Below are 27,426 nucleotides of genomic sequence, written 5' to 3' on the forward strand. Positions count from 1 at the left end.
TCTCTTAGACTCATCTGATCTGGCCATAATAATCCATGTTTCTGTAACTTCAGAGGTGAATTACTGTAACAGCATCCAGACCTGGCACCCCCTGAAGTCAGCACAGCCATTTCACTTGTAACAAAGAGACTTCAAGTGCACCACTGCCTAGAAGATGCCGCAGCTCCACCCTTACTATTTTCCAGCCTGATGAAGAGTTCTGAGGAACCTGAAAACTTGCACACTGCATTGTGCTACGATGGTCTGAAAAAGTAAACTAACGTAACAAAAACACTGCGACGTGGCAGCTCATGACAAAACATTGCAGGAAGGACTGCCTTTTATGTGCTCCCGGACTTTCCCCTCCAAACAAAACTCCCAGAATGATAAAAAATAAACAAAGATAGGAGTCAGGAGGGTGGGTGGGGGAGTAATATTATATCTCCAAGGAACCCCCAAGACTCCTCTCCGTTTTCAAGAGAAACCCTCAACAATTACGCACAGCTATTTCCGCTTTCTATTTGAACGCAGAGACAGCATATCCTGCACACTTGGGAGGAGGAGCCGTTCTGCCTCCCCACCCGTCTTCACGGTGTGTTGTTTTGTTGTCTCTCCGCTCAACCGGGCGCTGGGGCTATCATGCGGACGGCTCTGTCGGACCCCAAGCGCTTCTCGCGCACGCCCCGACGATGCTTTCACGACGGCCATCTCTCTGACTGGCAGTGATTGTCCCGGCCCAAAGAAACCGTAAAGCTTTCTCCCGTCATGCCCGTCGACGCCGCTTACCCCGCCGCAGGGAGGAGGGATTTAAAGTGAATGGCGGCATATTCCGCGGCTAAAGCTGGAAGGCAGATAGTAGAGGTATGGCAGAGCCTGGAGTAGGAGCGGGGGAGCTCAGCCTCATGGATCGGGGCATCAAGAGGTGAGTGCCTGAAAGGGGTGTTGATAGGGCGAAGTCCTGTCCTGGAGTCTGGGGAGAGCTTACACGCAGCATCTGCCTGCCTCTCTCATCGTCTCGCATTCATTTTTATCCCACTTTTCCTCCAAAGGATTCGGGGTGGTGTTGGTGGTTTTTTCCCCTTCCTCATATGAGATGCCCAGCCTCAGCGTTTGACATGATGGTCAACTGAGCATGTCCAGAATGCGCCTTTCTTCCATTCCTTGTTTATTAGCGTGAAATGTCAGTGTCTTAATTGGAGGGACAGGCCTTTGTTTTTGTTCAGCACCCAGGAATATGTGACTCAATGGTAAAGGAAACTCTGATCATTTGCAGAATGATCTGTGTCATATTTGTAATTGTATCTTTGCCATACTGTACTAAAATTCAAAGTACCTTAGATGAGTTTCCTCTTGAAACATTTCTTTTTAAATTGATTCCCCCCCCCCCCAGACTCTGAGTAATCAAAATACTAGTTTGGGTTGGGGTACAGAGTATTGTATGCAGAGCTGCGGTGGCTCAAGTGGTTAAGACGCTGAACTGCAGACTGTGGAAGGTCAGTAGTTCAGCAGTTCGAGACCTGAGTTGCCGCATGACGGAGTGAGCTCCTGTCTCTAGTTCTAGCTCCTGCCAACCTAACAGTTCGAAGGCAAGAAATTGCAAGTAGATAAATAGGTACCACTTTGGTGGGAAGGTAACAGCGTTCCATGCACCTTGGTGTTTAGTCATGCTGGTCACATGACCACAGAAACGTCTTCGGACAGCGCTGGCTCTTCAGCTTGGAAACGGAGATGAGCACCGCAACCCTAGAGTCGGATTCGACTGGCTTTTGGGCATGGGAACCTTTACAGAGTATTATAATGATGTATGTGCGCTGTGAAAACCTGGAACGTGGTAAGTATTGTTTAGTATGCTGTGATTCCTGAGTTTCTGAAATAACTGATGTCTTAATGCCCCATATCCTTCATTTGTAGTTTGGTGGAAATACCTTTAAGTTCAGAACTCCACACGCTCAACTTGCACAGCAACCAGATCTCAAGGATTGAAAGACTTGACCACATGTTGAATTTACAACACCTAGATTTATCATCTAATTGCATACATCGAATTGAAGGACTGAGTTCTTTAGCTAACTTGCGGACTTTAAACTTGTCTTGTAACTTGATAACAAAAGTTGAAGGTTAGTTTGTGGTGGGATTGTGACTGTCTTTGTTGTGAATGTTGCAATGAATGGCTCGCAAACATCTAAACACTCTGTTCAAGAAAGCTCATCAAACTTGTGCTTTTCAATTTTATTTTATGTTTTATTATTCACATTACTAAGGAAAGCTACATAAAGCTTGATGTTGTGGTCATCAGATTTTGAACATCAGTGATAATTTTCTGTGCTTCTTCTAAAACCTTGATTTTTTTGGCAGTATTATTTCTATGTCCATTCCCCACTGTCTGTGTAGTGGGGTGTGCATAAAGTGCCATCAAATCGCAGCTGACTTGTGGTGACCCCAGCAAGGGGCTTTCAAGGCAAGTGAGAAGCAGAGGTGGTTTGCCATTACCTTCTTCTGCAGAGTCTCCCTTAGTGGTCTGCAGTGTTCCCTCTAAGCTGAGTTAGTGTGAGCTAGCTCACAGTTTTTTAGCCTCTGGCTCACAGATTTTTGTCTTAGCTCAGGAAGGATGGCTCCAGAGCCAACTAATTTATGCAGTGGCCAAATTGCTTGCTCACAACTTTAATGCCAGCAGCTCACAAAGTAGAATTTCTGCTCACAAGACTCCACAGCTTAGAGGGAACATTGGTGGTCTGCCTTCCAAGTAGCAACCCTGCTTAACTTCCAAGATCTGATGATATTGGGCTATACCATACTGATCCCTTCCCATCTATGTAGTTACTTCCTGCAGACTTAACTACACATCTGCCTCAGTGAAGCTTATGAGTGCTTTTCATAATAATTTTTCTAAACTTTATGACCCAGTACTCTGTTATTTTGACTGCAGTAGACTAACTGCTACCACCCTGGAACAGGTAGCTAATAAGTCTTTACTTTTTCTTCTTTCTTTTGTTCAGGACTGGAAAAGCTATTCAGCTTAACTAGATTGAATTTATCTTATAACCACATACATGATCTTACAGGTAAGGTAAATTAGTATAAACGTCTAACATGCTTGATGAAGAAACAGAGTGAGCTGGGAACTTAAATCCTGCTTGCTACCTACTGCAAAGAAACTATTTAGTTGTGTTTATACTTTTCATGAGAATAATGATGGTATGACTCTCTAAAGCTGCAATCCTAAACACATCCTAGGGAGGAAGTCCCAGTTAACTCAGTAGGATTTACTTAGGAGTATACATGTTCAGGGTTGTGTAAGAGCTATATTTATGCAATCCAGGTCAAAACTGATTCATGGTCAGTTAAAATAAATGCATTCAGTCTCATCTGAGATCTTTGAGTCTGAATAAACAGTGTCTCTAAAGCTAATAATTTTACCTGCAGTGGAAAACCCAAAGCACCCCTGTGGTGGTAAAAAAAGAAAGAAACAACATAACTAACACTTGCTGCCATTTAATAGTGTATCAAACTTTGCTGCTTCTGCCTTTTTCAGCCTAATCCATCGATTGGTACTGCTGTGTAGTTACACTCAGTGCTCTGCAAATAAAACACCTATGGAGTTTTTTACACGAAAGACTTCATCCTACATTAAATCTAGTTGAAGAAGGATCCGTTTTTGAATTATGATGTTTTTCCTTGAAAGTGTTTAACAATTATTGTCTAATTATTTTTCCCAGGGCTGTTATCTCTTCGTGGAACCAATTACAAAATTAGTCATCTTGAGCTTCACGGCAACTGTATAAATAATATTAACCACTTTCTCCAGTGCTTGACTGGATTACAGTACCTGACCCACCTTACTTTAGAGAAGAATGGTAAAAGTAATCCACTGTGTGCCAGATCAGGTAAGAACTGTGTTTACAAGCTGCTTAGCACACTTCTATTTCCCTGAAGTTATGCTAGATTGTCATTAGCTATTCAGGAGAAAGTAGTGTTTTTAAAGTTATGTTATATTGAAATGAACTTTCAGTGATCTATGGTATCTTTCTGTAGATTATTTAAGAATAAACACATTATCTGTTTTTAAGATTACAGAGAGATCCTCCTCCAGGCTTTACCCCAGCTGACTACTCTAGATGGCAAGAATATATTTGGTGAACCAGTAAACACTGTGGAAGCAAATCCATCAGATCTGATGAGCTTTGAAGGCCTTTTGGATTGTTTGGCTTCATCCCACTCCCCCACAGATGAAGAGGAGGTATTGTGACCAGTGTTCCCTCTAAGCTGAGTTAGTGTGAGCTAGCTCACACTAACTCAGCTTAGAGGGAACTTTGATTGTGACTATTACTTGTTATGTCTAAAACATAAAAGTAGGATGTATGCTTCCGTATGCTATTTATGTTTTTTTTGTCCTTTTTAAATAGACGTGTGCTCATTTACCTGTGATAACGCCCCGTATTGACCAGGTGTTAGCTCATTTTCGCCAGCGTACAAGTATGCCATCTTGGCCCACAACGAGTGTTTCCACTGAGCTGGTATCCTCTTCAGAGACAGAAACGATGAAACTTGCCAATGACTTATACAATGACACAAGGATAAAAAAATTAGAGGATCAAATATCGCATCTATTGGAAAAGGTAATAGGTTTAAGGAGAGGTGTGCCCTCTAATCAAACTTGGTAAAAAAAATATATGTATTTACAAGTCTGATGCACTTGGCCAAATTAAACATAACCAACATTTGATTTATTAAATTTTTACCCCGCCCTCCTGGCCAGGGCCGGCTCAGGGCGGCTTATAAAAGCAGCGTAAAATTACAGTAAAATTGCAATAAGGTACATTAACAACAATATTAATAATAAACAATTCTGACTATTCATATTAAAACATATTAAAATGATAGTATCGGTATCAATAATTCACAGTGGTTGTTATTACACGAGCTCTTTATTTTCAGTCGGCTCTTGTTCTTTTAGATCAACTTAGACGGCTATCTCAGGCTATGAGTTGAATCCCAGGAGAACAGGGCTCTCCCACTTTAAGCCATCAGCTGTTAATAATTAGTGGTTAGTGGTGGCGGCGGCTCCAAAGGTCTGGTGGAAGAGCTCCATTTTACAGGCCCTGCGGAACTGTAAAAGGTCCCACAAGCCCCTGGTCTCTTCTCATTCCACCAGAGTGGAGCTGCCACCGAAAAAGCCCTGGCCCTGGTTATTGATAGCCTGACCTCCTAGAGTGTGCCCCGATATGCGGGTGGTATTTGCAGACTCTTGAGAATTCTTTGGCAGACAAGTTGATTGGGAGCAGGGGAGCCCTGATCTTAGAATTCTAGTTGTCTGACCAAAAAGAACCCAAAAAAACCCCACCAAAAACACATGCAAATAGATCTGGGAATGTTATTTTTGTTCCAGCGAACTGACCGAGAGGGAAAGGCAATGATGTTGTTAGTCCTACATAGTCCATGTCGTTCATCTTGCAATCTCTGGATGATGTTTCTGCTAGTATGCTGCTTTAATTTGTACCAGTCTACAATTAATTTAAACAGGAGAGGACAGCTCAGCTTACTGTACCATATTTGTCATGATTCATGTGGTTAGCAAGCACATATCAAAACTGAAAGACATTGTCTATTTTTATTTAAGAGATTTCAAAGCTATCTTTCCACCTAACAAGGTTCTCAGTGGCTAACAAGAAAAAAATGCAGAAGTAGCATATAAAACACACAACATTAAACTGTAGTGGTAGAATCCACAACATTTCAGAGCCTTGACAACAGCAATACTGTACCCAATATATAAACCAGACTGGGTGGTCTATAGGGATGATGCTAATCTCTCTTTATGGGGAATTCCACAGATTGGGGTTGACAACCAAAAAGGCCCTCCCTTGGGTTCTGGTCAACCTTCTCCTAAAGGGGTTGATGATATGGTCACAGTGATCCATGCTCTGATTACACCTGGATTAAGCTTGCTGTAATGGGCTCTGTGTGGGCTGCCTTTGAAAACTGTCTGGAAATTTCAGCTAGTCCAAAATGTGGTAGCCAGGCTACTTTCAGGGGATGGATACAGGGATCGTATCACTCCTGCACTAAAAGATCTGCACTGACTGCCCGTTTGTGTTGGGCACAACTGCACTGCCTGCCTGTTTGTGTTGGGCACAATTCAAACTGCTGGTTCTTTCTGTCAAGGTCCCAAAGAAGTTCTTGAAGTACTGCCTCCTCCTGTATTGTCCAGTCCACCAGCTAAGATCATCCTGGCTGTGTCCCCACCCACAGATGTGAGGCAGGTGGTGACCAAAGATGGACCATTTTCAGTGGTGGCACCTTGCCTGTGGGATGCCCCCCTTCTTGTGGTTCCCCTGATGCTCATGCTACTCTCTTTCAAGTGCCAGGCCAAAAATGTTTCTTTTTATCCTGGCTTTTAGTTAATGGGTTGATTTTAATGCCACTTTATAGCTAGCTTTTTAGTCTGAAAACAGTTTAAAATCCATTTTAGCCTGCTTAGTATGCTCTGGCAGATTTGTTAATGCTGAGTTTCAGTTAACTTTTCTGGTGTGTTACATTTTATTTTGTAAGCTACCTTGGACAGGTTCCCTGGAGAGGCAGCATAGAAATGCACTAAATAAAAACAAATAAATAATAGTTGTAGGAATGCACACTGTATGGCTCTTGAAGCCCAGGTATATTAGCACAGGAAGAGGAAGTCTTTCAAATAGTCTGGACCTAAGCTAATTAGGCCTTTAGAGGTCAGAACCGGCACCTTGAATTAAATAAATAGATTGGGAACCAGTGTACCCATACTGACTGAGCCAGTAATGCTGCAATCATTATGGCATGTTTCTGTAAGAACTCTTGCAGCTGTATTTTTGAGCCAACTGCAGTTTCCCCCAACTGTCTTCAAAGGTCAGCCTCATATAGAACATGCTATAGTAGGCTAATCCTGGGCCCCGGTCACACGGAGCATTTGCCACGTTAAAGAGACGGATGATAGGCGGATTTTCCGGGCACGGTCACACCGCAACATCTGGGAGGCGTAGTGCTCCCGTGGCTAACCCGTGACTTCCCGCCGAAGATGCGGCTTAAAAAACTAGTACCTGCGAGGTACTAGTTTCCGAACAACGTGGGGCAAGGGTGGGCATCTGATCGTGTCCCGTCCTAGTCCCGTCGCAAACCGGTTACTTCCCCCCCCCCCAGTCTGCACAGGATGCGCACAGATGATCATGCGCATGCGCACCTGGTGAAAAAAAATATTTCCAATTGCCACGGAAGCAACGCCTAGCGATTGTTGGTGTGATTGCACCGCGCTGCTTCTTTGCCGCGCTGCAGATTGGTCATGTGATTGGCACCTTCCCCCTAACCACGGGACCTCCACGGGATGTCTGATCGGGCAGCCGCGTGTTACTTTGCTCCGGGGCAAACAGCCACTTCCCCCCCGCATTTTCCGGCCGGTGTGACCGGGGCCCTGGATGTTAACAGCTGGGTTTGGCTTGCTCCATTTGTTGTTTGTGTGTGATTTGAAAGCTTATCATGACCTTACCATAAAAGTATAAATCTACCGCAGTTTTTCCCACTTGGTTGCCTCTGTACTTAACTCTGAAAGAGTTACTGTTTGAATAATCTCATCAGTGACTTTTGTTCTGATAGTGCTGCCTAGAGTCAACCTGAAACAGCATAATCTCTCTTAATAGAAATAACTAGTCTTTAGGTTGCAGTGCAAATGACATACTTGTAAGTCTATTTCAAAAGCACTGAAGCTCACAAAAGGTTGAGAAGCATAAGCTTGAGAACCAGAAGTACTGCATTTTTTCTGTTGCTTGGCTTTAAAAGAGATTTTAGAGCTACTACAGTTGCACAGATGATTCAGTTCGAAATGGCTTCCAATATAAAGTTACCACTTTTACTCTATAGACCTTTATGTCTAAAACTGACGGATCTGACACTCAATTAGGACAAGAAGTACTGTGGATTCTGAATCCGTTCTCTTATTTTTAGGTGATATACTCTTCTGCAAAAAGTAGCAGTGATGTGAATGTTCTTAAGGCAAAAAAAGACACAGATCTCACTTCAGGGAGTGATGGTGAAAAAGAAAACAGCAGAAAGGTGGCAAAAAGAAGCAAAATCCCTAATTATCGCAAAGCAACTTTATCTACCAAACACCGTTTTCAGAGGGGCAAAGTCTCGGACAGGTACCTTCTGCTACAACCCCCCCCCCCAACATGGGGAGGGGAGACTTGGGTGTGTCTTGATAAAATGAAGCTAAATGTTCTTCTGTGAGAAGTTTGAAACTTATTACATCTTGTCCCACAATACTAATAGTAACATTGCTAACTTGGCAATCTTGCACACACGGTACGGGGGGGATGAGTAATTGTGGGGATGGGGATAATTGGAAGATCCCTCTTGCCTTATAGTGCTAGATGCCTGAGCTCTGGGGCTAGGGGAGTACTGTCGTGCCTAGCTGTAAACCTGCAATCCAGGGCAACTGCCCTGTAATGCTGACTGTGAAGGGTTTGTGGGTCAAAGTTGCTTGTGGTGCCCCATATCAGGAAGGTACAATGCTTGAAGAGGGGATTCTTCTCTTTCCTTGGTTTTGTTGTACAAGGGTCTGCGCACACACCCCAGTCTCCGTTTGTTCCCATTCATATAGTTAATTCTCTTTGTGCAAAGAATATCTGTATTCCAGTGTTATCATAAACCTCTGTGTCATTTTAGTGGAGAAGAGCGGGTTTCTATAAAATCAAAAAAATTAGGTGCTCAAGTCAAAGAGGAAGAAGATTCCAGTTTACTTTCTGATGTACCAAGTTTGGAAGTAGTGGGGAAATCACCCAAGAAACTGATGGCTGGGCAGAAGAGCCCAGTGAAAAAACTAAAAAGTTTAGATTCAAGTATTCCAGAGGAGTCAACTTACAGGGTACTTCTGGTTTCTTGTTTTGAGAGAATGACTACTTAGTTTTCAGATCTGCTTTCCTTTTATTTATAAGCTTCATTGACCAAAGGTCTTAAGCCAGACATACAGACAAACAACTACAAAACACATTACATATCACTGCAAGATAATTTAGACCAAAATATTTTAGAAATAGAAAGCAAATAATCATACTCATAAGCAAAATTAATAGGCAGCAATTTATAAAATTCCATAAAATGCCATGGTATTATAAAATTTAGCTTTAAAATTATTATACGTAAAGCTACATAGATCATTTCAAAGGCGTTTTAAAAATAACACTATTGATAGATATTTTGCCACCAAGCGAGTTGTTTCAGGGTTCTCATCTGCTAACAATAAAGTTATCACCCAAGATTCTACTGGTAGGTGATATCTATACAAAATAGGAGTAATCCAACAGGCTCTGGGGCCAATCCACTGGCGGCAAAATAGCATGTTTTCAGATCTGCAGTAAATCTAGCATTAGTGAACAAAAGAAGTTTAGAACAATTTCGGAGTGCAAATGTCTTTACAGTGTTAGGGGTTGATATCTTTGTAATCCAATAGAAATATTAAGGTTTCTAAGAGCTTCATAGATTAAGATGCAGAAAGAGAATTTAGGAATGATGCTATAGTTCTGTACCCTTTTTTGAGAGCCAGCGTAGTGTTGAGAGCCAATGTGGTGTGGTGTACTCTAATCTGGAGAGCTGGGTTTGATTCCCCCCTCCTCCACATGAAGCCAGATGGGTAACCTTGGGGTAGTCACAGTTCTCTCAGAACTCTATCAGCCCGACCTACCTCACAAGGTGCCTGTTATGGGAAAGGAAGGAAATTTGTAAGCTGCTTTGAGACTCCTTCAGGTAGAGAGAAGCAGGGTATAAAAACCTACTCTTCTTCTTTGTCTACCACCACACCTGCTTGTTTAAGGTCCTGATTTGTCTTTTACTTTTAGCTATTAACTAGTTCTGGAGCATTTTTCCTTTTTTTACGGGTAACACAACCAGACCTGTGATTCTGGAAAACCAACGTATAAAACACTTATCATACACCTCATCCTATAGCATCACTTGAAGCCTCACCTTTTTATGACTTTTACAATTTGGGTTCCATTTTCACCAAGATCATATACTTATAGCAAATGGGAAGTTTGCATGATTAAATGATGCAAAACACTTAATCATTGTGACTGTTCTGTATTCTTAGTGGTAGAATGTGATAGTTTTCCTTCTTATTCAGGCACTGATTCAGGAACTGGATCAAGAGCGTGAGAGGAGGTGGAAAGCTGAACAAGCTGAAAAGAAACTGAGAGAAGATATCAAAGAGCTGCAGAGCCATGCAAAAGAAGGAAAGGATATTCAAAGCATGGCTGTGTACACTACGGACAGGTTAGGAACCAGCATGTTAAAAAGACTGTAAAAAAGTTATTTAGTTTCACCAGCTATAAAATAGAACACCTTGTAGCCAGTATTCCCTCTAAGCTGAGTTAGTGTGAGCTGGCTCACAGTTTTTTAGCCTCCAGCTCACAGATTTTTGTTTTAGCTCAGGAAGGATGGCTCCAGAGCAAACTAATTTATGCAGTAGCCACATTGCTCACTCACAACTTTAATGCCAGTAGCTCACAAAGTAGAATTTTTGCTCACAAGACTCCACAGCTTAGAGGGAGCATTGCTTGTAGTTGTAACATATAATCAGTTCCAGTAGGTAAATCAGTAAATCCTCAAAATAGGGATGTAGCTCTTCTGATGGGCAGTTTTGGATAAATCTGTGTGCACCTGTTGGAGTGTGTGTGTGTACCACATACTTTGAATCTGACAACAGATAATGGCAGAGAGGATGTTTAATGGAAAACCTGATAACTTTCGAGTAAGTATGCTGTATAATATCTGATCTTTTTTTCTCACATAACATTAAATGTATATTGGAAATAAGTACAAAAGCTAATAACTTTTTGAAATTCCACAAAAACTTAAATGCCTAGCTTTTAATGACTGTAAAAGCAATATTTACTATATTGTTTTAATAGTGTCCATTGTAAAACTCAGAACAAGAAGATTCTTTATTTCACCCTCTTTTTATAAAGTTTTGTCCATCCAGATCAGTGGGACTTGGGGAGTAATGCTAAGCACATGAAACTGCCTTATACTGAATCAGACCCTTGGTCCATCAAAGTCAATATTGTCTAATCAGACTGGCAGCAGCTTTCCTGGGTCTCAGGAAGAGGTCTTCCACATCACCTACTGCCAGGTCCTTTTAACTGGAAATGATGGGGATTAAACCTGGGACCTTCTGCATTCCAAGCAGATGCAATACCACTGAGCCACAGCAGCTCTATTTGGAAATAATTCCTAAGTTTTTCAGTGGGACCTCCTCCCAGGAAAGTGTCTTTAGGATTGCAACCATAGCCCTTAGACTCACTTTATGTACACTTAAGGCACTTTACCGTTTATGAGATGAATGGTACACTTTTACTATTAATGATGGCCAGAAACTTGTTTTCTTCTTTAAAGAAAAAGAAAACAGGCTTGCTGAATTTTGTGACCACTATCAAATGTTTTATTGTCTGTGCTTGTGTGAAATCATGGAATAAGCATGGTCATAATATTGGATAATTTAAAAGTAGCTCAGAACTAAATAATTTCTCTACAATCTGATTACAGCAGTGCAGAAGGTGAACAGATGCCAGAGTTATGGCAGTATGGGGTTTCTGTACATAAAAGGCTGTGTTTGCTTCAAAACACAGATTAATGATCTGCCAAATTAAATTATTTACAGCCCCATCTCCTGAACTTTGAACATTTTCCTGTTGCCTTCTAACTAGCTCAAGTTTTAGTCCTACTACACTGTTGTGAATAAAATTAATTACTAGCAATGGGCAGATGACAAATGCTGTCACTTTTTAACATTGGATTTTCTGTCTTCCCCTGAGTGTCCAAAATTACTAAATATTTGTTTTTGGAATACACAACTGTACCTTTCCCAAAAACGATCTCTGCTTAGGCTGTTGCTCTAAATAATTTAAAACAAACTAAAAGAAAGATTGTGATGCACTAGCTTTGTGTACTACTTTATCAGGCTAAAAGAGCTGGTTTTGAGAGAGAGAAATGCCAAGACAAAACTACAGGTTGACATTCAGCAACTGAAAGAGGAAATGGAAAGCCTCCGTAAGGAGCTAAGTCAGTCTAAACAGAAAGAGGCGGATCAACAAAAGGCACGGCAGACATTAGAAGAAACCTTGTCCAAAATGGAGACACAAAGGGTGCAACAGCAAGCTTCAGAGGTATAGGCTATAATTCTAAGCACTGAAGAGTTGAGGCTATTGGTGCTCTGGTATAAGTGTCTATCATTGAAATGGCATATTGGTAGATACGGCTCGTGACACAGTTGTGATAAGAGATGCATTTGACCAAATTAGTTCCTCCTTTCCAGACAGCCCTAATATCCCTTCCATATTTACTAGTTTTCTAGAGTGCAATTTGGGACAGAACCCGTTAGTATGTGAATCGCCTGTAAATAAAGGTGAATCACCTTTGTATCTTCTGAGTGGTTGATATTAGCATAGACTAGTAGTACACGTGTGGGCATGGTGGTGCCACATTTGCAGCTATATCCTAGTACATCCCCATTTACTGTGAAATTCCTCCACATGACTGCAAGAACATGTGGCTGCTTCAGCATAGTCCCTGGACTATGAACCAGCCTTAACACTGAACAGCTGCTGAGTGGTACTGGTTAAATGTTTCTAAGCCAACCAATGAAAGAAGTGTTTTGCCAAGCAGGAGCGGAGAAATGGAATACCTTACACAAAGAAGAAACAGCATTATGTATGGCGTTGATACTTTATTTTTATGCAGGAATTACAGTTTCGTACTGTATTTAACTGGCTTTTCTGAAATCAGAGAGTAGTAAAATGAACATAACTATATGTATCCCCTGATGTTTGGTAAAAACTAAAAAAGCAGCTTGTAGTGCTCTCCAGAATGATAACCTTTTTGGTTTTTCCGTGGCATTAGGCCTAATAAATCACGAAAGAAGCAATTACAGCAGAATTTGTTTTTTGTTTGTTTGTTTTTTGGCCCCCCGAAGGGGAATTTTTTATTTGCATTTCTATAAAACTACAACAAAAATTGGGGAGGGAGAGTCTACGATCGATAGGAGAAAGTAAAAAGAACCTAACTAAAAACCCAAGAATGGAGGTTTTACAATGCTTAAAACATAGTTGTTACTCTTATACAGTTACTTTCAAACATGAAGAGTGCCCGCCAATCATCGCTTCTGCTGACAAAACCAGCTTATCTGACTGAACAGAGAGTAATTCCAAAGCTATAACACACATAATCACAGCCCTTAAGAAAAAATTAGCATCTCCACGCTGTACTCCCCCCCCCCCCAAGGCAAGATCTTTAAAACCAATGTTCCCTCAGTAAGAACATTACAACACGTTTTTCTTCTTCAGTATTCCTTATCTTCACTTCCTTAAACGTCTTAGATCAAAAGAGTCTTTCCTTTTGTTGCAGTAACAACACTCTCATTGGAGATTCCAACCTTTCTCTTAGCAAGCAGATCTTATAAAATTGGGGTAGCGAGCCCTTTACTCCAGAAAACCGCTTTTCGATCAGCTTGCCAATCCAGCCACAAAGAACTAAACTTTAGAGTCTCCTTACCATTCATACGTCTCTATGATCAACGTACTGTCCCTTTAAAAGTGTAGCTGCTTTTAGTACAGATCCAGGTTGCTTCTCACTTTAGCCACCAGAGGGCCCACGATTCACTTTAAAGACAGAGTCTATGGTTAGGTCACGTGACCTAATTTTCCACTGTCCTCCTTCCTGAAGAAAGCATTGATCCTGCCTCCCTCTTCGCCTCTCATCACCATCTTTTTGGGATGTTTACATCAGCCGAGAGAGAATGCCAAAGTCTCTAAGGTCTGTTTAAACGCTCAGCTTTCTTTTAGAAAAACTTTCCGCTACAGTCCATCGCCACAATTTGATCAGTTTCTCCATCCTTGCTTTCGCATTTGCTTAAAACGTCGGGAGATAGGGCGTTCCCCTCCCCCCCTCCGTTTATACGCTTATAGTAGAGGGACTTCACTTCTAGGTTTTAGTGTCTCATTTCAATGGCAACTCACTCATCAATCCTTGAATCGATCCCCCTGGTCCTAAGACGGCCCCTGGGATCACGCCAGGCAGAGAAAATCGCTAAACCTCCAAATGCTTGTCCCGGTGGTAACTTCTAATCCAGTACTGGGAATCAGGGCAGGACCTTCAGGGCAGAGAGTAGCCCCCCTGTACCGGCTGCCGGCCGGAGGTAGGGCTCTCCAAAGCCCCCTGGCTAGAAGCCCATTGTCTATGGGCTTCATGGGGGAGTGTGCACAATCACGCTCCCTCCTAATCCCCGATTCATGGCACACGTCTCTCGGAGGAACCAAGAGACACCGCCATCGTTTAAAGCGCCAAAACCGGAACTCTACAGCAGAATTTGTTGTTATTGTTCCAGAGGTGGCAAGTCTGTTGCAGGCAATATATAGATGGGAGTCTTGTGGCGATTGAAAGACTAATAGAATTTTATTAGTGTATTAGTGGTATGACCATGTTTCTGTTGTTTTGACTTAAAATGTGGCACAGATGAAACAAATTCAAGCTGCAGAACTTAAAGCTTCAGCAGCTGAGAGAGAAGTTCAGTTACTTCGAGTATCTCTTCGGCAACAAAAAGAGAAGATGGAACAAGTCCACGAAGTTCTTACATTAAGAGAGCAGGAGCACAGGTATGTGCTTTATCTAGTTTGTTAGTTTAAAATATTTATATATCTAGCTTTCTCCCAGGCATCCTAGGACTCAAGGTGGATCATAAATTGCACATTTGAAACTATGGTTAGATAAAAATAGGCAAGTTTATCTTCTTCCCAAACCAAATTCCATTGCTGAAAGATTAAACTTTTTGAGCATGACAGAGGAAAGCTAGTATTTCTGTTTGAAGATGTACCGGTGGACTACAGAAGCAGCTCTTCTATCTGTACTGTAGGAGCCATTTCGCATGAACCAACAAGTCAACATAACCCCTGTTCTCTGCAAGCTAATCCACTGTCATTTGCAGACACTCTTTTTTTTCTTTTAAGGTAGAGTTCCTTGTTGAATAATGCTACAGAAGAAGGTTGCAGTCTTCATTTTTCTTAGTGTTTAATTTCTTGTTTGTCTTGTAATCTTAGAAAGGAACTGGAAGCCAGAGTTAGTTTAAATGGCTCAGAATTCCAAGCTGCTCTGGCAAAAGAAGTGGCTAAAGAGCAACAGAGACATGAACACCATATTAAAGAACTAGAGGGTAAAATTAATCTCTTACGCAAGAATTATAAAGATCTAGAAGATGAATTTCGGATTGCGTTAACGATTGAAGCCAAAAGGTTTGCAGAGGTAAGCAATGGGAGGGGGAAGAAATACTTCGGAATTGCGAGTGCTGTTAAAAGCAGGTTTTTTTATTCCTTTCTTTTTTTGTAGGAATAAAACTGCAGTGATAATTTTTCCAGCTGTTGAGGTTAAAACACGTACTTCTATTGAATTGAGATTAAGTGTCTCACATCCATAGGTTAGGTTCTGTGGGTCTGTTCTACAACGGGTGATTATCTCCTCTGGTGTAAGGAGCCTTCCCTGACACACGCTGTGCAGCAGGCAACCCAATATTCCTAAAAAACAAAATTAATACTTAATTTTCTACGCAGTGTGTTCTCTAATACTTATTTTGCTCCTGTTTACTAGGCTTGCTACACTACATTTTATTCCAGAAATTAAGGTACATGAAGATAACCTTAATAAACAGTATTTTTTCCTAAAATAGGTTAAAGAGGCCTTTGATAATGTTGCTGCTGAGTTGGCCGAACACAAGCATGCTCTTGTTCAGTCTCGACAAAAAGAAAAGCAGTCGGCCACTCTGATCCAAGAGCTGACATCCATAGTGAAAGAACAAAAAATTAAGATCACGGAGCTGGTCAAATCGAAACAAGAAACAACGTTGAATTGGAAAGTATGAATCTGCAGGGTTTTTAAAGTAATTGCATGTTTTCTGTATTACGTTCTGTCTTACATTAACATCTACTGAGAAGATAAGTAATAATATTAGGAAATAAATGTTAACCTGTAATAATCACAGTCTTATGCTCCACGTGACTACAAAATGTGCCGCCACCAGGCTAGCTTGAAGAGAGTGTGTGTGTGTGTTTCCAGATTCCTCTTTTGCTACCTCTTCTCCCCTTCTTTATGGATCACTTCTGATAGTCTTAAGTTCTTCTTTTTTCCTTGGCTCATTGCTTGACCTTTCTCAACTGCTCTATTCATATGATATGAACAACTCAGCCTATAGCAGCAAGAAACCCTTCTCCCTGCCTGTAATTGACTTCTTTGGTCAGTTACTAACAAAGGCTTTGCTATTACCAACATACATTCCCTTAGTAAGTTATAGATGTTATGGAGTAACATCTTAAAGAGAGACTCATTAAAGTTTTCTTTTTTCTTTGTAGAGTCGAATCCAAGCACTTGAATATATGGTGGAGGAAGATAAACAAAAGACTATTCAACTTGAGCTTCTTAAACAAGAAAAATCCAAACTTATTTCACAGATAACAGCCCAGGAATCTGTAATTGATGGATTAAAAACTGAAAGAAAAATATGGGGACAAGAGCTGGCGCAACAGGGTAAATTAGTAGTAGAGTTCATTGCAAATGGCTAAAGGCAGTTATGATCTTAGACTGGAAAGTAATACATAAAATAAGCAGTGTGCCTTGTTTTTAGTTCTGATAGGATATAAATGAAGAATGAACTTGAAATATGTTAGTTACATTTGTAAGAATGCACAGACTGGTTTGTAATGAGTGAGACAATGGTAGCAAACCTTGTACCCTTTATGTCAGTGGATGCCAACTTAGGTTTCCTTTCAGTTTGTCCATACAGGGTAGGAGCTGTTGCATAAAAACCTGTTTTGTCAGGGTTGGTCCATCTCTTAGGTGCATCTAGGCACCAACCAATCTGTCAGTGTTCAGCCCATGGTGTTGGGCTGTGCTGCATCAAGCGGCAGCCCCAGGCGATACACCTGGCCTTAGTGGGTCTGAGTCTGTTCCTTTCCTCCCTCTGCTGAGGGGCTGGGACCAAGGGTGGGCCCTTTTTCCAGGGCTATATTGCTGGAGGTAGGAAGCAAAGTAATTCGCCTAGGCGGCTGAGAGTCCTCGGGCTGACCCTGTGTTCTGTTGATGTCTGAGTGCATCCAAATGCTCATTCATTACCACTGATTTTTAGAAGCACTAACTATAGTTCCAAAACACTAACTATACTAGATGTCTTACTGTATGCTTTTTCCTTTTTTTAAAAAAACCCACAACAGTTGATCAGTTAATAATCCTCAAGTGAGAGCCAGTTTGGTGTAGTGGTTAGGAGCGCGGACTCTAATCTGGGAGAACCAGGTTTGATTCCCCACTTCTTCATATGCAACTGCTGGTGTGACCTTGGGTCAGTTACAAGTTCTTTCAGAGCTGTTCTTTCATGAGCAGTTCTCAAAAGAGCTCTCTCAGCCCCACCTACCCCACAGGGTGTCTGTTGTGGGGAGGGGAAGGGAAAGGAGATTGTAAGCTGCTTTGAGACTCCTTCGGGTAGTAAAGGGCGGGGTATAAATCCAATCTCTTCTCTTCTTCAAATTGAAGAAAATTGAAATTGAAAGAAAATTGAAGAAAGAAAATTATTAATACAGCGCCTGTGTGGAGAGATGTTGTAGAAGGCCTGTCACTTTCAGGGAGCGCTACTCTCCTCCACAGAAAGTGAGGAGGAGAGTTGCAAGCTAGGTTAGGTGCCTGTTGGATCTGTGGAAAAGAGCTCCAGTTAAAGCTTTATGTTGGGATTCAAAGCAACCAAAGGGGACTAAGCAGTTATACTGTTTTGAGTATCTTGTTGTGAGATGAAAATAGAATTTATGAAAATAAATGTCCAGTGGCAAACAAGCTTATTCAAGAAAATAGTCTTTCTCTCTGCAAGTTTGAATCTCCAGTTCTGAAAGTTTTACCATGGTCCCCATGGTTTGAGGTACTGCAGATAGTGAAGTAAGATCGTGGAAAGAAAAATGATTATTTCTAGCCTTTGTGTTACTTGGTAATACCCAGAAGAGAATTCTGCATTTGCATTATTCTAATATGATGTACTTGATACATTCCCCAGATGCAGAAGATGAGAACTGATTCCAAGCAGGTTTCAAATACTTTGCATTTGACTTTAAATATGGGATAAAACAAACATGTCTAGAACCTAATAAAAGCTGAAATGGTCAGAATAAAGTGTTTCTCTGCTGGCAGCCATCCTATGAAAATGAATGCCCTTCTCCCAGGAAAGACCCCCCCCCCGAAGTTGCAGTCCAAAGCAAAAGGTAACAAACAAAATCACAGGGTAAGGGAAATCAAAAGATTTAGAGCAGAGTACTGTGGAGGATAAGTGTGTTTGATAAGAGAGTGGAGGATCAGATCTTTGCTGCCTTCTATGAGCAGTGCCCTGTGCTCTTAAAAAAATACTCCTGAGGGCAGAGGAACCCTCCAGCCGTGTAAGACCTGCAACAAGAAGAAGCAGTTGGCAAAAATTGCCCCCCTTCCACTTTTGTACTACCCAAACAAAAGGTTGTACAAGAACAGGATCCTAATGTCTGCTGATTCTTCCTTGTTCCCCACCATGCTGAGCCTAAGGATCCCTCAACTGTCAGGATTTTTGGATGGTTATGGGGGTATCTATGAGAAAGGTGACAAAGATCATTTCCTTACTTCCCAAAAATGTTTTTAGAATAAACACTTGGAAGTCTGATAAAAGTGCCACTAGCTGCCTGAAATAGCCATTTACATAGTAGCTGTGAAGTGCAGTTGCTTGCGAATAGAGAAGCAAATATCATTCTTGATTAAGCAAGCTGTGGAGGCCTGCAAGAGTTTTCAGCATCAGGACATGCAACTGTTGTATGTCCTATCTTCTTCTTAAACCTGTTTGCAGAGAAGATGTCAGAAAAATATGTAGAAAGCTTTTAAGCAATTGGGAAGGTCAAAGATAATAAAATTTAAAACCCAGGCTGGTAACAAAGTCATGCATTCCCTTCCTTTTGGCATGGATGTAGAGGGCAGTTTAAAGTACCAGCTCTGTGGGTATTGTATACAGATACAAGACCTAAGACCAAATGCCCCAATGAAATACTAGGCTGGGAGGTGGGTAGGGGAGAATAATCTTATGGGAAATATAATTCAGCCTGGGAGCCTACCACTGTATTGTTCCTGACATATGCTGGCAAGCCCTTCTGTACAATAACTTCAAGGAACAAAATAATATGGAGGGGGGAGCTGGGAAGCTTATTTTGATTTGTTTGTGTTTTTTTTCTTTTGTCAGTCCCATGATGCTTAAGTATTCATTCAGAAACTGAGTCTCAATAGATAAACTTGATAGGCTAGTATTCACAGAGATGTTTATTGGTATGGGCACAATATAAATAAAGCCTGGTTCCTAACTTCCTCAAATGGAAGGTTTGAACAGCTGGATTTGCCCCACATTCTTTCCTCCAGTTGTTTCATGTGTTGTCCTGAAAAGCTATTGCTGAGAGTTGTGGTGGTGGTTGGGGGCTCCTGAAAAAGATCCCATGTGGTATACAGGCGGGTGCAAAAAGTAGGGGACATCAGGTGAAATTGCCTCCTTCCGTCTTGCACAAGTGAAGCAAGCTCATTTTCTAAAGATCAGATGATGGAAGAGAATTTTTTTTGACAAGTTGACATTAGCAACAACAACAAAAAACCAGACTACAGACTAAATTTCACAGCAGTTTCCCATAAAGTACATCAGAGACTGCCAAGTGAGTTCATGAATAAGTGACTTAGGTAATATAGATATTTGACTTTTTCTCTCTCTCTGTCACATACAGAAAAAAAATGAGCAAGAATATACTTACATAGAGAGAGAAGTTCTAGAAAAGATTCACAAAGGATAGCTGTGGTTATAATGGAAGTATGGTGGCACTTTGAAAGGTGAACAGTTTTTTAAAATAATTCATAAGCTTTCCAAAAGTTTTATGCTAGAATAAAAGCTTTAAGGTGCTACAAGACTCCTGTTCACTTTCTTAAGGCAATGTCACTGTAAGAAAAGGATGTTTTCTCAGGTAGGAAGTTGAGAACTGAAAGGAAAGATGATGCTCTAGTAGTTGGCTCAACAAAATTTAGAGTTGGAAGTAATTAGGGGTCTCTGAGCAACAATGTACATTTTTGAGCAGTCTAATAGTGTCACTTGCTCAGCATTATTTTAATGTTATAGTCATATTTATAGCCAGCTTTCAGTATGTCTTGTCAAAAATGCAGTTAGCTCAAGAAGTATAAAATATGCTAGTGTGTCAAAGCAGGCAGATTGAAGGAATCTTGCTGTTTTGTTTTTACTTCTCCCGCTAGTCTCAGGGTGCTGAAATTTCTTCCCTGGGAAGAGCCAACATGCATTGGAATAGAAGGAATATTTTTGTCATATGTGTTTTGTCAGCCTGGATTATATAAGGATCCATATGCAAAAGAACCTCCTCAGGAAAGCTCCTCCATTAGCATGTCACAGCCTGGGGAACGCCTACAAGATAATGACTCAGCCCTACCCCACCTTCCTGAGTAGATATAAATTACCTGCCTACCATTTTTCTTCTCACCTTGATACAGAGAGTACTCCATCTTTCTGTGTTATACCTCTGAGGATGCCAGTCACAGCTGCTGGTGAAACGTCAGGTCCTACAATGCCAAGACCACGGCCATACAGCACGGAAAATCTACAACTAATGAACGCCGGCCGTGAAAGCCTTCGACAATATAAGGGGTTTTGTTTGGGGTTTTTTTACCGTCAAGTTTATTTATTATTTATTTATTTTATTAGATTTATACCCTTCCCTCCCCACTGAGGCAGGCTCAGGGCAGCTTACATTAAAAGTTAAAAACAGGTTAAAATAATAAAACATGTATAAGGTGCTATATATAGATACTACATATGATGGTGAAAACATAATTTTTTAATATTAACCATAACAGGTATCCAATCTGTAGTGGTTGCAAGATTGCTGTCCAGGCACGGCACAATTAGCCAATGATAGTCCAGGTATTAAATACAGGCACGGCACAATTAGCCAATGATAGTCCAGGTATTAAATACAGGCACGGCACAATTAGCCAATGATAGATTCCAGGGCAAGGCTCTTAGATCTATGTTAAATTATTAAATGTGGCTCCTCCGTCAAATGCCTGGTGGAAGAGCTCCGTCTTGCAGGCCCTGCGGAATTGAAATAAAGTTGCAGCCGGCTTATGGCGATGACTTGGGATTTTCAAGGCAAGAGATGTTCAGAGGTGGTTTGCCATTGCCTGCCTCTGCTTAGGGATCCTGATATTCCTTGGTGGTCTCCCATCCAAATACACACCAGGGCTGGTCCTGCTTAGCATCTGAGGTCTGATGAAATCAGGCTATCCTGGTCAGAACCATAACTTTTGTACTTCCTAAAATATTTGAGAAATGGAACAGAAGGTGGTGAGTTTGCTTGCAAGATGTAGTTTAATCTTATGTAGCTTAAATATCTACAGTACTGAAAATGCCAAACCTGTTTTGGTGTCTTCCCCTCTCCCCAGGAGTTTCTCTTGCTCAAGATAGAGGAAAATTGGAAGCCAAAATAGAAGTCCTAACTAGTGAGATAAATGCTCAGAAGAAAGAAAATGAACATAACCAAGATACATTGAAGATAAAGTCTAAAATAGTGGAAGATCAAACAGAAACCATTAGAAAATTAAAAGTAGTGAGTGTCCCTTATTGAATATTGTAATGATATGAGAAAATGGGTAGATGGGCATAAGGACTGTAAAAGTTTATTTGTTTAATAAATTGGTATGCTGCTTTCCTGTTGAAGTGGTTTCTAGCACAAATGATGACATAAACAAGATGTCAAAAACATTTTTAATGAGGAATTTCAGAAAATTAGCCATGTGCTCTTAAGGTCTGTTTTGCGTGCTTTCCTAAAGAGTAGCAAAGATATCATGGCCCCAGCTTCACTGGGCAGCCTGATCTGTAGGAGCAGGGTTGCCCCAGGTCTCAGCCCTTCTTTGGAGAAGATGACCAGTAAGCCCTCTTGGGAGAAGCAGAGCACTCTAGTGGGCTCACAAGGAGAGGGGCAGCCCAGTAAGTTAGGCGAGTCCCAGGCAATACAGGGCTTACTTTAGAATACCTTGTTCATTATCATGTCCTTATTTCCAGAAATGGCCTTGTGCTTAAACAGCTACATGAAAGGCTGAAATACAGTAGGTGAAGTCTTCTCTGTCCCTGCATGTTCATAGGGAAAGTTGTACCTACTGAGTTTCTGCACATCATGTAACTGTCTGTATGTGGACCCTCTCAGAGTTTTAGTTAGGCAGAGAAATTGACAATAACCTGACAGAAAACTTGCAGATTCTATTGCTTCTCTCTGCTGAAGTAAAATATATCGGTGTCCGTAAGAATGATTTGATGGTGGAAGTTTCACTTAGTTGACCCTAGATCTGGTAGATCTGAGAAGTGTCTGAAAGATTCAAAGTGTTTGCCATTTCCTTTGCTTGACTTTTAAAAAAAATATATATGTAAAAACCTAGTGTTTCTCAGTTTGTCTCGTGAATCTCTTCTTTCTACAAACTGATAAGCCTTACTGTGTATGTGGAGGTCTTTTTTTTTTGTTTTTACGTTTAATCATACAATAATATTATGATTCCAAATATCCTAGGCCCTAATACTTGATTCCATTTGATGTGGGGGGTGGCCTTTAGGAACAAATGGCTATTAGATTTTCAGAGTTGACTTTATGACCTTGAATCTGAAGCTTAGTTTTGTTTTCTCATTTTTACGTTAATGTACAAATCCCCCTGCTTTGAAGTTTTTTTTCCTTTTAATAAGATATAGCCTACATCTAGTTTGACTATGCATATATCGTTATATAGCTTTGCTTTACTACAACAATATTCTGTGTTTATGTAATGACTAATACAATCCAGCAAAAGGTAGTTGCAACCAAGTCCAAGCAATAAAAAATAATGTAGACCTAAGTTTACAGCAGATGAGGTGGTCCAGGCACCAAGTCAGGTTACAGGAGAGGTCTCCTATAATTTAACAGTGCTTTAAAAAAAGCGCACATAGAACCCTAGCAGGCCAGGCTAGAGCCCTCCCTGATGTATTGTTTCTTTGCACAAGGAGATTGTTCTTAATGGAGGGTTTATTGATTTATTTGCTGTCCCTGAGGTCTATGCTTCAGCTTGTGCTCAGTGTTTCTTAACACTGATTGAAATAAGACAGTATTTTATTTTTCAGTCACTTTTAATCTCTTCCCCTTATGACAGACTCAGTGTGACAAACAGTAGCTGCCAAACCTCTTAATTGTTCAATCCCGATATTTTTATGGAATTATGAGAAATAGTGAAGTAAAGGAATCTTTTTGAAAACTAATTCTTATAAAGCCACTGAGCTGTTTGACACCCCAGTAAGAAAAACATATTCACTGATGAATACAGACTGATGGAAATGTTTGTTTTTAAGGCCTTACAGGAACGAGATGAGCAAATAAGAAAGCATCGTGAAGACCGTATGGAACTGGAGAAAAGACTTCAGGTACAACTAGAAGAAAGAGAGGTGCACTTGGAAGAGCTAACAGAAAAGTTAGAAAGGCAAAATGAGAGGAAAGAAGAACTAAAACAACAGTTGCAACAAAAGGACACAGAGCTTGAAGATATCAAGAAAGCTTACAGGTGCTCACTTAGTCATATGCACATGTTGGTATGTCACAGACTATATTGAGATATGCTGGGAAACATGGTTATAATCTCACATGCGCAAGCCCTTCTAATGCTTGAAAAGTAGGACAAATATTTTCTTTGCACCAGTGTGAATAGTTTCTGAAGCCATTCTCATCATGCCTATTTGTTTTCAGTGCTATGAATAAGAAATGGCAAGATAAAGGAGGATTATTAAGCAAGCTGGAAGCACAGGTTAAACAAATGAAAGAAAATTTTGACATAAAGGAGAAGCGCCTGATTGAAGAAAGAGACAAAAGTCTTCAAGCTCAGAAGTAAATAGAGAATGTTTTATGTGTGTGCCTTTTTGTCTATGACCTAACTTGGGGTATATTACCTGAGGAAAACCTTGGAGCTGGTGATGAGGCCCTGCCTCAGGAAAACAGCGGGACTGCTCCAACTCTGGAGGCTTATCCAATTTGCAGGATCAAGAATAAACTGGGCATGTATTAGGGAATAGGGGTTAGTAAAAAGTGCTAGCAGTTGTCAAGACAGTTGGCTTGTTAATGTTTATGTGCTAGGCAGAAAATTTAAAAGGACCACTTTTTACCCTTATGAGGCTGGATTCTTTCACGCTGTTTCGCACATTATGAATTTCCAGTATTGTTAATTTTCTCTGTTGGAATTCAGTACATTTCTGGTATTGTTTCCCCACTGCCTTTGGAAAAGTAGGCAGGTTCAGGAACCTTATGGTCCAGCAGCATCTAGATCATAGTGTCAAATGCATAATTCCTGCAGCAAGAAAATCTGATGTTTTTGTAAATTTTTCTTTAGATGACTGTGATAAAAATTCAGGTTTTTGAAATGGGACTGCTTCATAAAGTTGGCTGCATCCATAAACATTATTAAGAATAATGTCTGATGCATAGACCAGTTAGAAGTGTCTGATGCATAGACCAGTTCCTGTAGCAAGAAAATCTGATGTTTTTGTAAATTTTTCTTTAGATGACTGTGATAAAAATTCAGGTTTTTGAAATGGGACTGCTTCATAAAGTTGGCTGCATCCATAAACATTATTAAGAATAATGTCTGATGCATAGACCAGTTACTATAATGCACCTGCAGAAAAGGAGTATTATTGAATGTAATTTATGGTGTGTGTTTGTCCCATTAGTATTGATACAGTATTGCAGTGCTATTGAAGAGATTTAAAGGTTGCTCTTGTATTTAGGGCTACAATGGAAAAGCTTCATTCTATTGATGATGCTTTCAGAAGGCAACTTGAATCAACGTTAGCAAGTCATCAAGCAGAACTGCTACAGTTAGCAAATGAAAAACAACAACAAATTGTAGCAGCAAATGAAAAGGTGATGGATAATTTATATTTTATTTATAATTTATTATTTTATTTATAATGCTGAAGGTGTTCAGTTCTGCAGTTCATCTTGTCATCCCTCAGCCAAATAAGACACATGTCTGTTCGGATTTTTGTTGACTGGTAAATTGTAGTTGACTTAAGTGTCACTCAGTTGCTGAGGCTGTCTCAGATATATACTTGCTCCAAATGCTGAAGTTATGACCTTGAAGTTGTGGGATTTGTTTCCAACAGAGGGAGGCAGTTTTACAGATATTTTGAAACCCCTGAAAAACATGATTAATTAGGAAAGTGTTGGGAGGTTACAGTAAATTAGTGCTGTACCGAATGTGTTAGAATTCGGTGTTTAATTTTAAGGGAGCGGTTATTTTGTTACATTATCCTTATAGTTAACTCTGCTCTTTAAATTTACATTTAACTAACAGAATGAGCCTTTTAATGTAATAATAGACTTTAAACAGACATGGTATTGTCATGGATAGGCTTTTCACATGTAGTTAGAGGAGAAAACTGCCACTTTTCATGCCTTTAGGCAGTTACCCTCCTCAATTGATGTCAAAACTTTGCCTTCCTTTCTATAACACTTGTGGGGGATGTATTCTATAAATTCACACTATCAGGGAAAAGCTAGCAAGATAAACTTCCACTAATACTGAAATAGTATGCAATTGACATGTCCTTTCTCAAAACAGCTGTATTGAGTGTAATGATACATCAAAATTCAAAATAAGGCTATTTATAGCATCTTTAAATTTACTTTCAGGTTTACCAAGTTGAAGAAGAAATGAGACAGTTACTTCAGGAAACGGCAAACAATAAAAAGGCCATGGAAGAGAAAATAAAACGACTTACAGTTGCCCTGGGTGACATTCAGCAAGTGCTCTGAAATATAGACCCTGACAAGCTTATATTGGTTTATCAAAACCAGTAAAATAACTGGCAGTGTTCTTGACAGATGCAGTCATGATGTTAGTTCCTTTTTGTAAAGAGACATTTTATTAGGAAAATGCTGCATTAGCATGACTTTTCTTTGCCCATAAAGATGTACATTATTTTCAAAATAAATAATATTGTTAAACTGGTTTACTGATGTTTTGTTAATAAAATCACTTTGCATGGAAGTCACTTTGAAAAAAGAGGGAACGGTGACAGAGAGGTTACAAAAGAGAGCAAGGATTGATTCTATTAGCCTTGCATTGGTTTTAGAATTGGACATTTTCATTCACATAGGACTAGGGCACTGAACACAATGGGGGGTGGGGGTGGATTTGATCGAGTACATGATCAGAGCTCATCCCCCAGTGGATCTTTATAGTATTCTCCCAATACTACAGCTATCTGTACTCCTTGAAAAATCACTCCCGAAGGTCAGAAGACCTCCAGGAACAGAGCAGTTGGAAATGTAGGGGGCTTCGATACAGGTTTTAATTTAACCCATTATTTCATATATACAAACTATATATTAGAAACATTTCCATTTTATTGATACTTAGAGGGGGGATTGCTAGTCAGTGTTAAATGCTGCAGCCTTTATAGGTGAAGGGCATATGCATTCATGTGCGACACATGAGCCATAGTGGTTAAAGGTGGCAGACTCTTAATCTGGAGGCCTGGGTTTTATTCTCCCTTCCTCCACATGAAGCCTGCTGGATGACCTTGGGCCAGTCACAGTTCTCTCTGAGCTCTCTCGGCCCCACTTGCCTCACAAGGTGCCTGTTGTGGGGAGAGGAAGGGATGGTGATTGTAAGCTGTTCTGAGACTCCTGGGAGAGAAAATCTGCATATAAAAACTATTCTTATCCTGACTCAAAAGAGGAGTTGTGCTCCTCACCTTGTTCATTCTGTTGAACACTAAAGGGCACTTGTCCATTCCTTCCTCGCATGCTTAGTTTGTACTGAGGGGGCACACACAACAACCAAATTGTTCTGTCTTCCTTACACAAAACTTTGTCTCCCAGCAACTGCGCGGGCAGCGTCACTTCCTCTCCCCCCTCAGGCCAGCCGTTCGGGAAAGAGGTCTGGAGACGGCTCTAGTCTCCGGGCCCCGGCTGCTTTCTTACGGCCGGCTGGAGGGCCGCCGCCACCGCCGGGGAATCCCAGCTCGCCGGGCTGGGGATGCGGCATGGCCGCGGCGCTGGCCGAGTCGGTTTCCAGCAGCAGTTGTAGCGTGGAAGGCGCAGCTGCGGGCGCCGGCGGCGGAGGAGGAAGCAGCAGCAGCAGCCGGCACGAGAAGAGCTTGGGGCTCCTCACCACGAAGTTCGTGTCCCTCCTGCAGGAGGCCAAGGACGGCGTGCTCGACCTGAAAGCGGTGCGGAGGGGAGGGCGGGAGCTCAGCGGGAGGCCTGGACGGGCGGGGGGAAGAAACCCAGAAACCAGGTGGTGGGATCCAGTGGGAGAATCTCTGGAATGGGATCTCGGGGAGGA

General features: G+C 41.0%; 2 protein-coding genes across 3 annotated transcripts in view; both read left to right on the plus strand.

Moving 5' to 3' along the window:
- The first annotated feature begins 784 nt into the window (after window positions 1-784).
- LRRCC1 (leucine rich repeat and coiled-coil centrosomal protein 1) lies at window positions 785-25,928 on the plus strand. The gene is made up of 19 exons (XM_015425470.1): window positions 785-901; window positions 1,891-2,096; window positions 2,976-3,041; window positions 3,696-3,863; window positions 4,047-4,216; window positions 4,383-4,595; window positions 7,945-8,138; window positions 8,665-8,863; window positions 10,118-10,266; window positions 11,954-12,158; window positions 14,503-14,642; window positions 15,084-15,285; window positions 15,707-15,892; window positions 16,386-16,560; window positions 21,511-21,674; window positions 23,435-23,643; window positions 23,826-23,963; window positions 24,860-24,995; window positions 25,767-25,928. The coding sequence occupies exons 1-19, from the start codon at window positions 843-845 to the stop codon at window positions 25,887-25,889; spliced, it is 3,102 nt and encodes a 1,033-aa protein (XP_015280956.1). The 5' UTR covers window positions 785-842; the 3' UTR covers window positions 25,890-25,928.
- Window positions 25,929-26,998: 1,070 nt separating this feature from the next.
- The window catches only part of E2F5 (E2F transcription factor 5), a 21,236-nt gene continuing 20,808 nt past the window's right edge, over window positions 26,999-27,426 (plus strand). For both annotated transcript variants that reach the window (XM_015425473.1, XM_015425472.1), the window contains exon 1: window positions 26,999-27,310. In XM_015425473.1, the coding sequence (XP_015280959.1) occupies window positions 27,125-27,310 (186 nt within the window). In that variant the 5' untranslated portion in view covers window positions 26,999-27,124. The remainder of the gene's footprint in view (window positions 27,311-27,426) is intronic.

This window comes from Gekko japonicus, unplaced genomic scaffold, assembly GCF_001447785.1.
Source record: "Gekko japonicus isolate JY-2015 unplaced genomic scaffold, Gekko_japonicus_V1.1 scaffold372, whole genome shotgun sequence".
Taxonomy (NCBI): Eukaryota; Metazoa; Chordata; class Lepidosauria; order Squamata; family Gekkonidae; genus Gekko; species Gekko japonicus.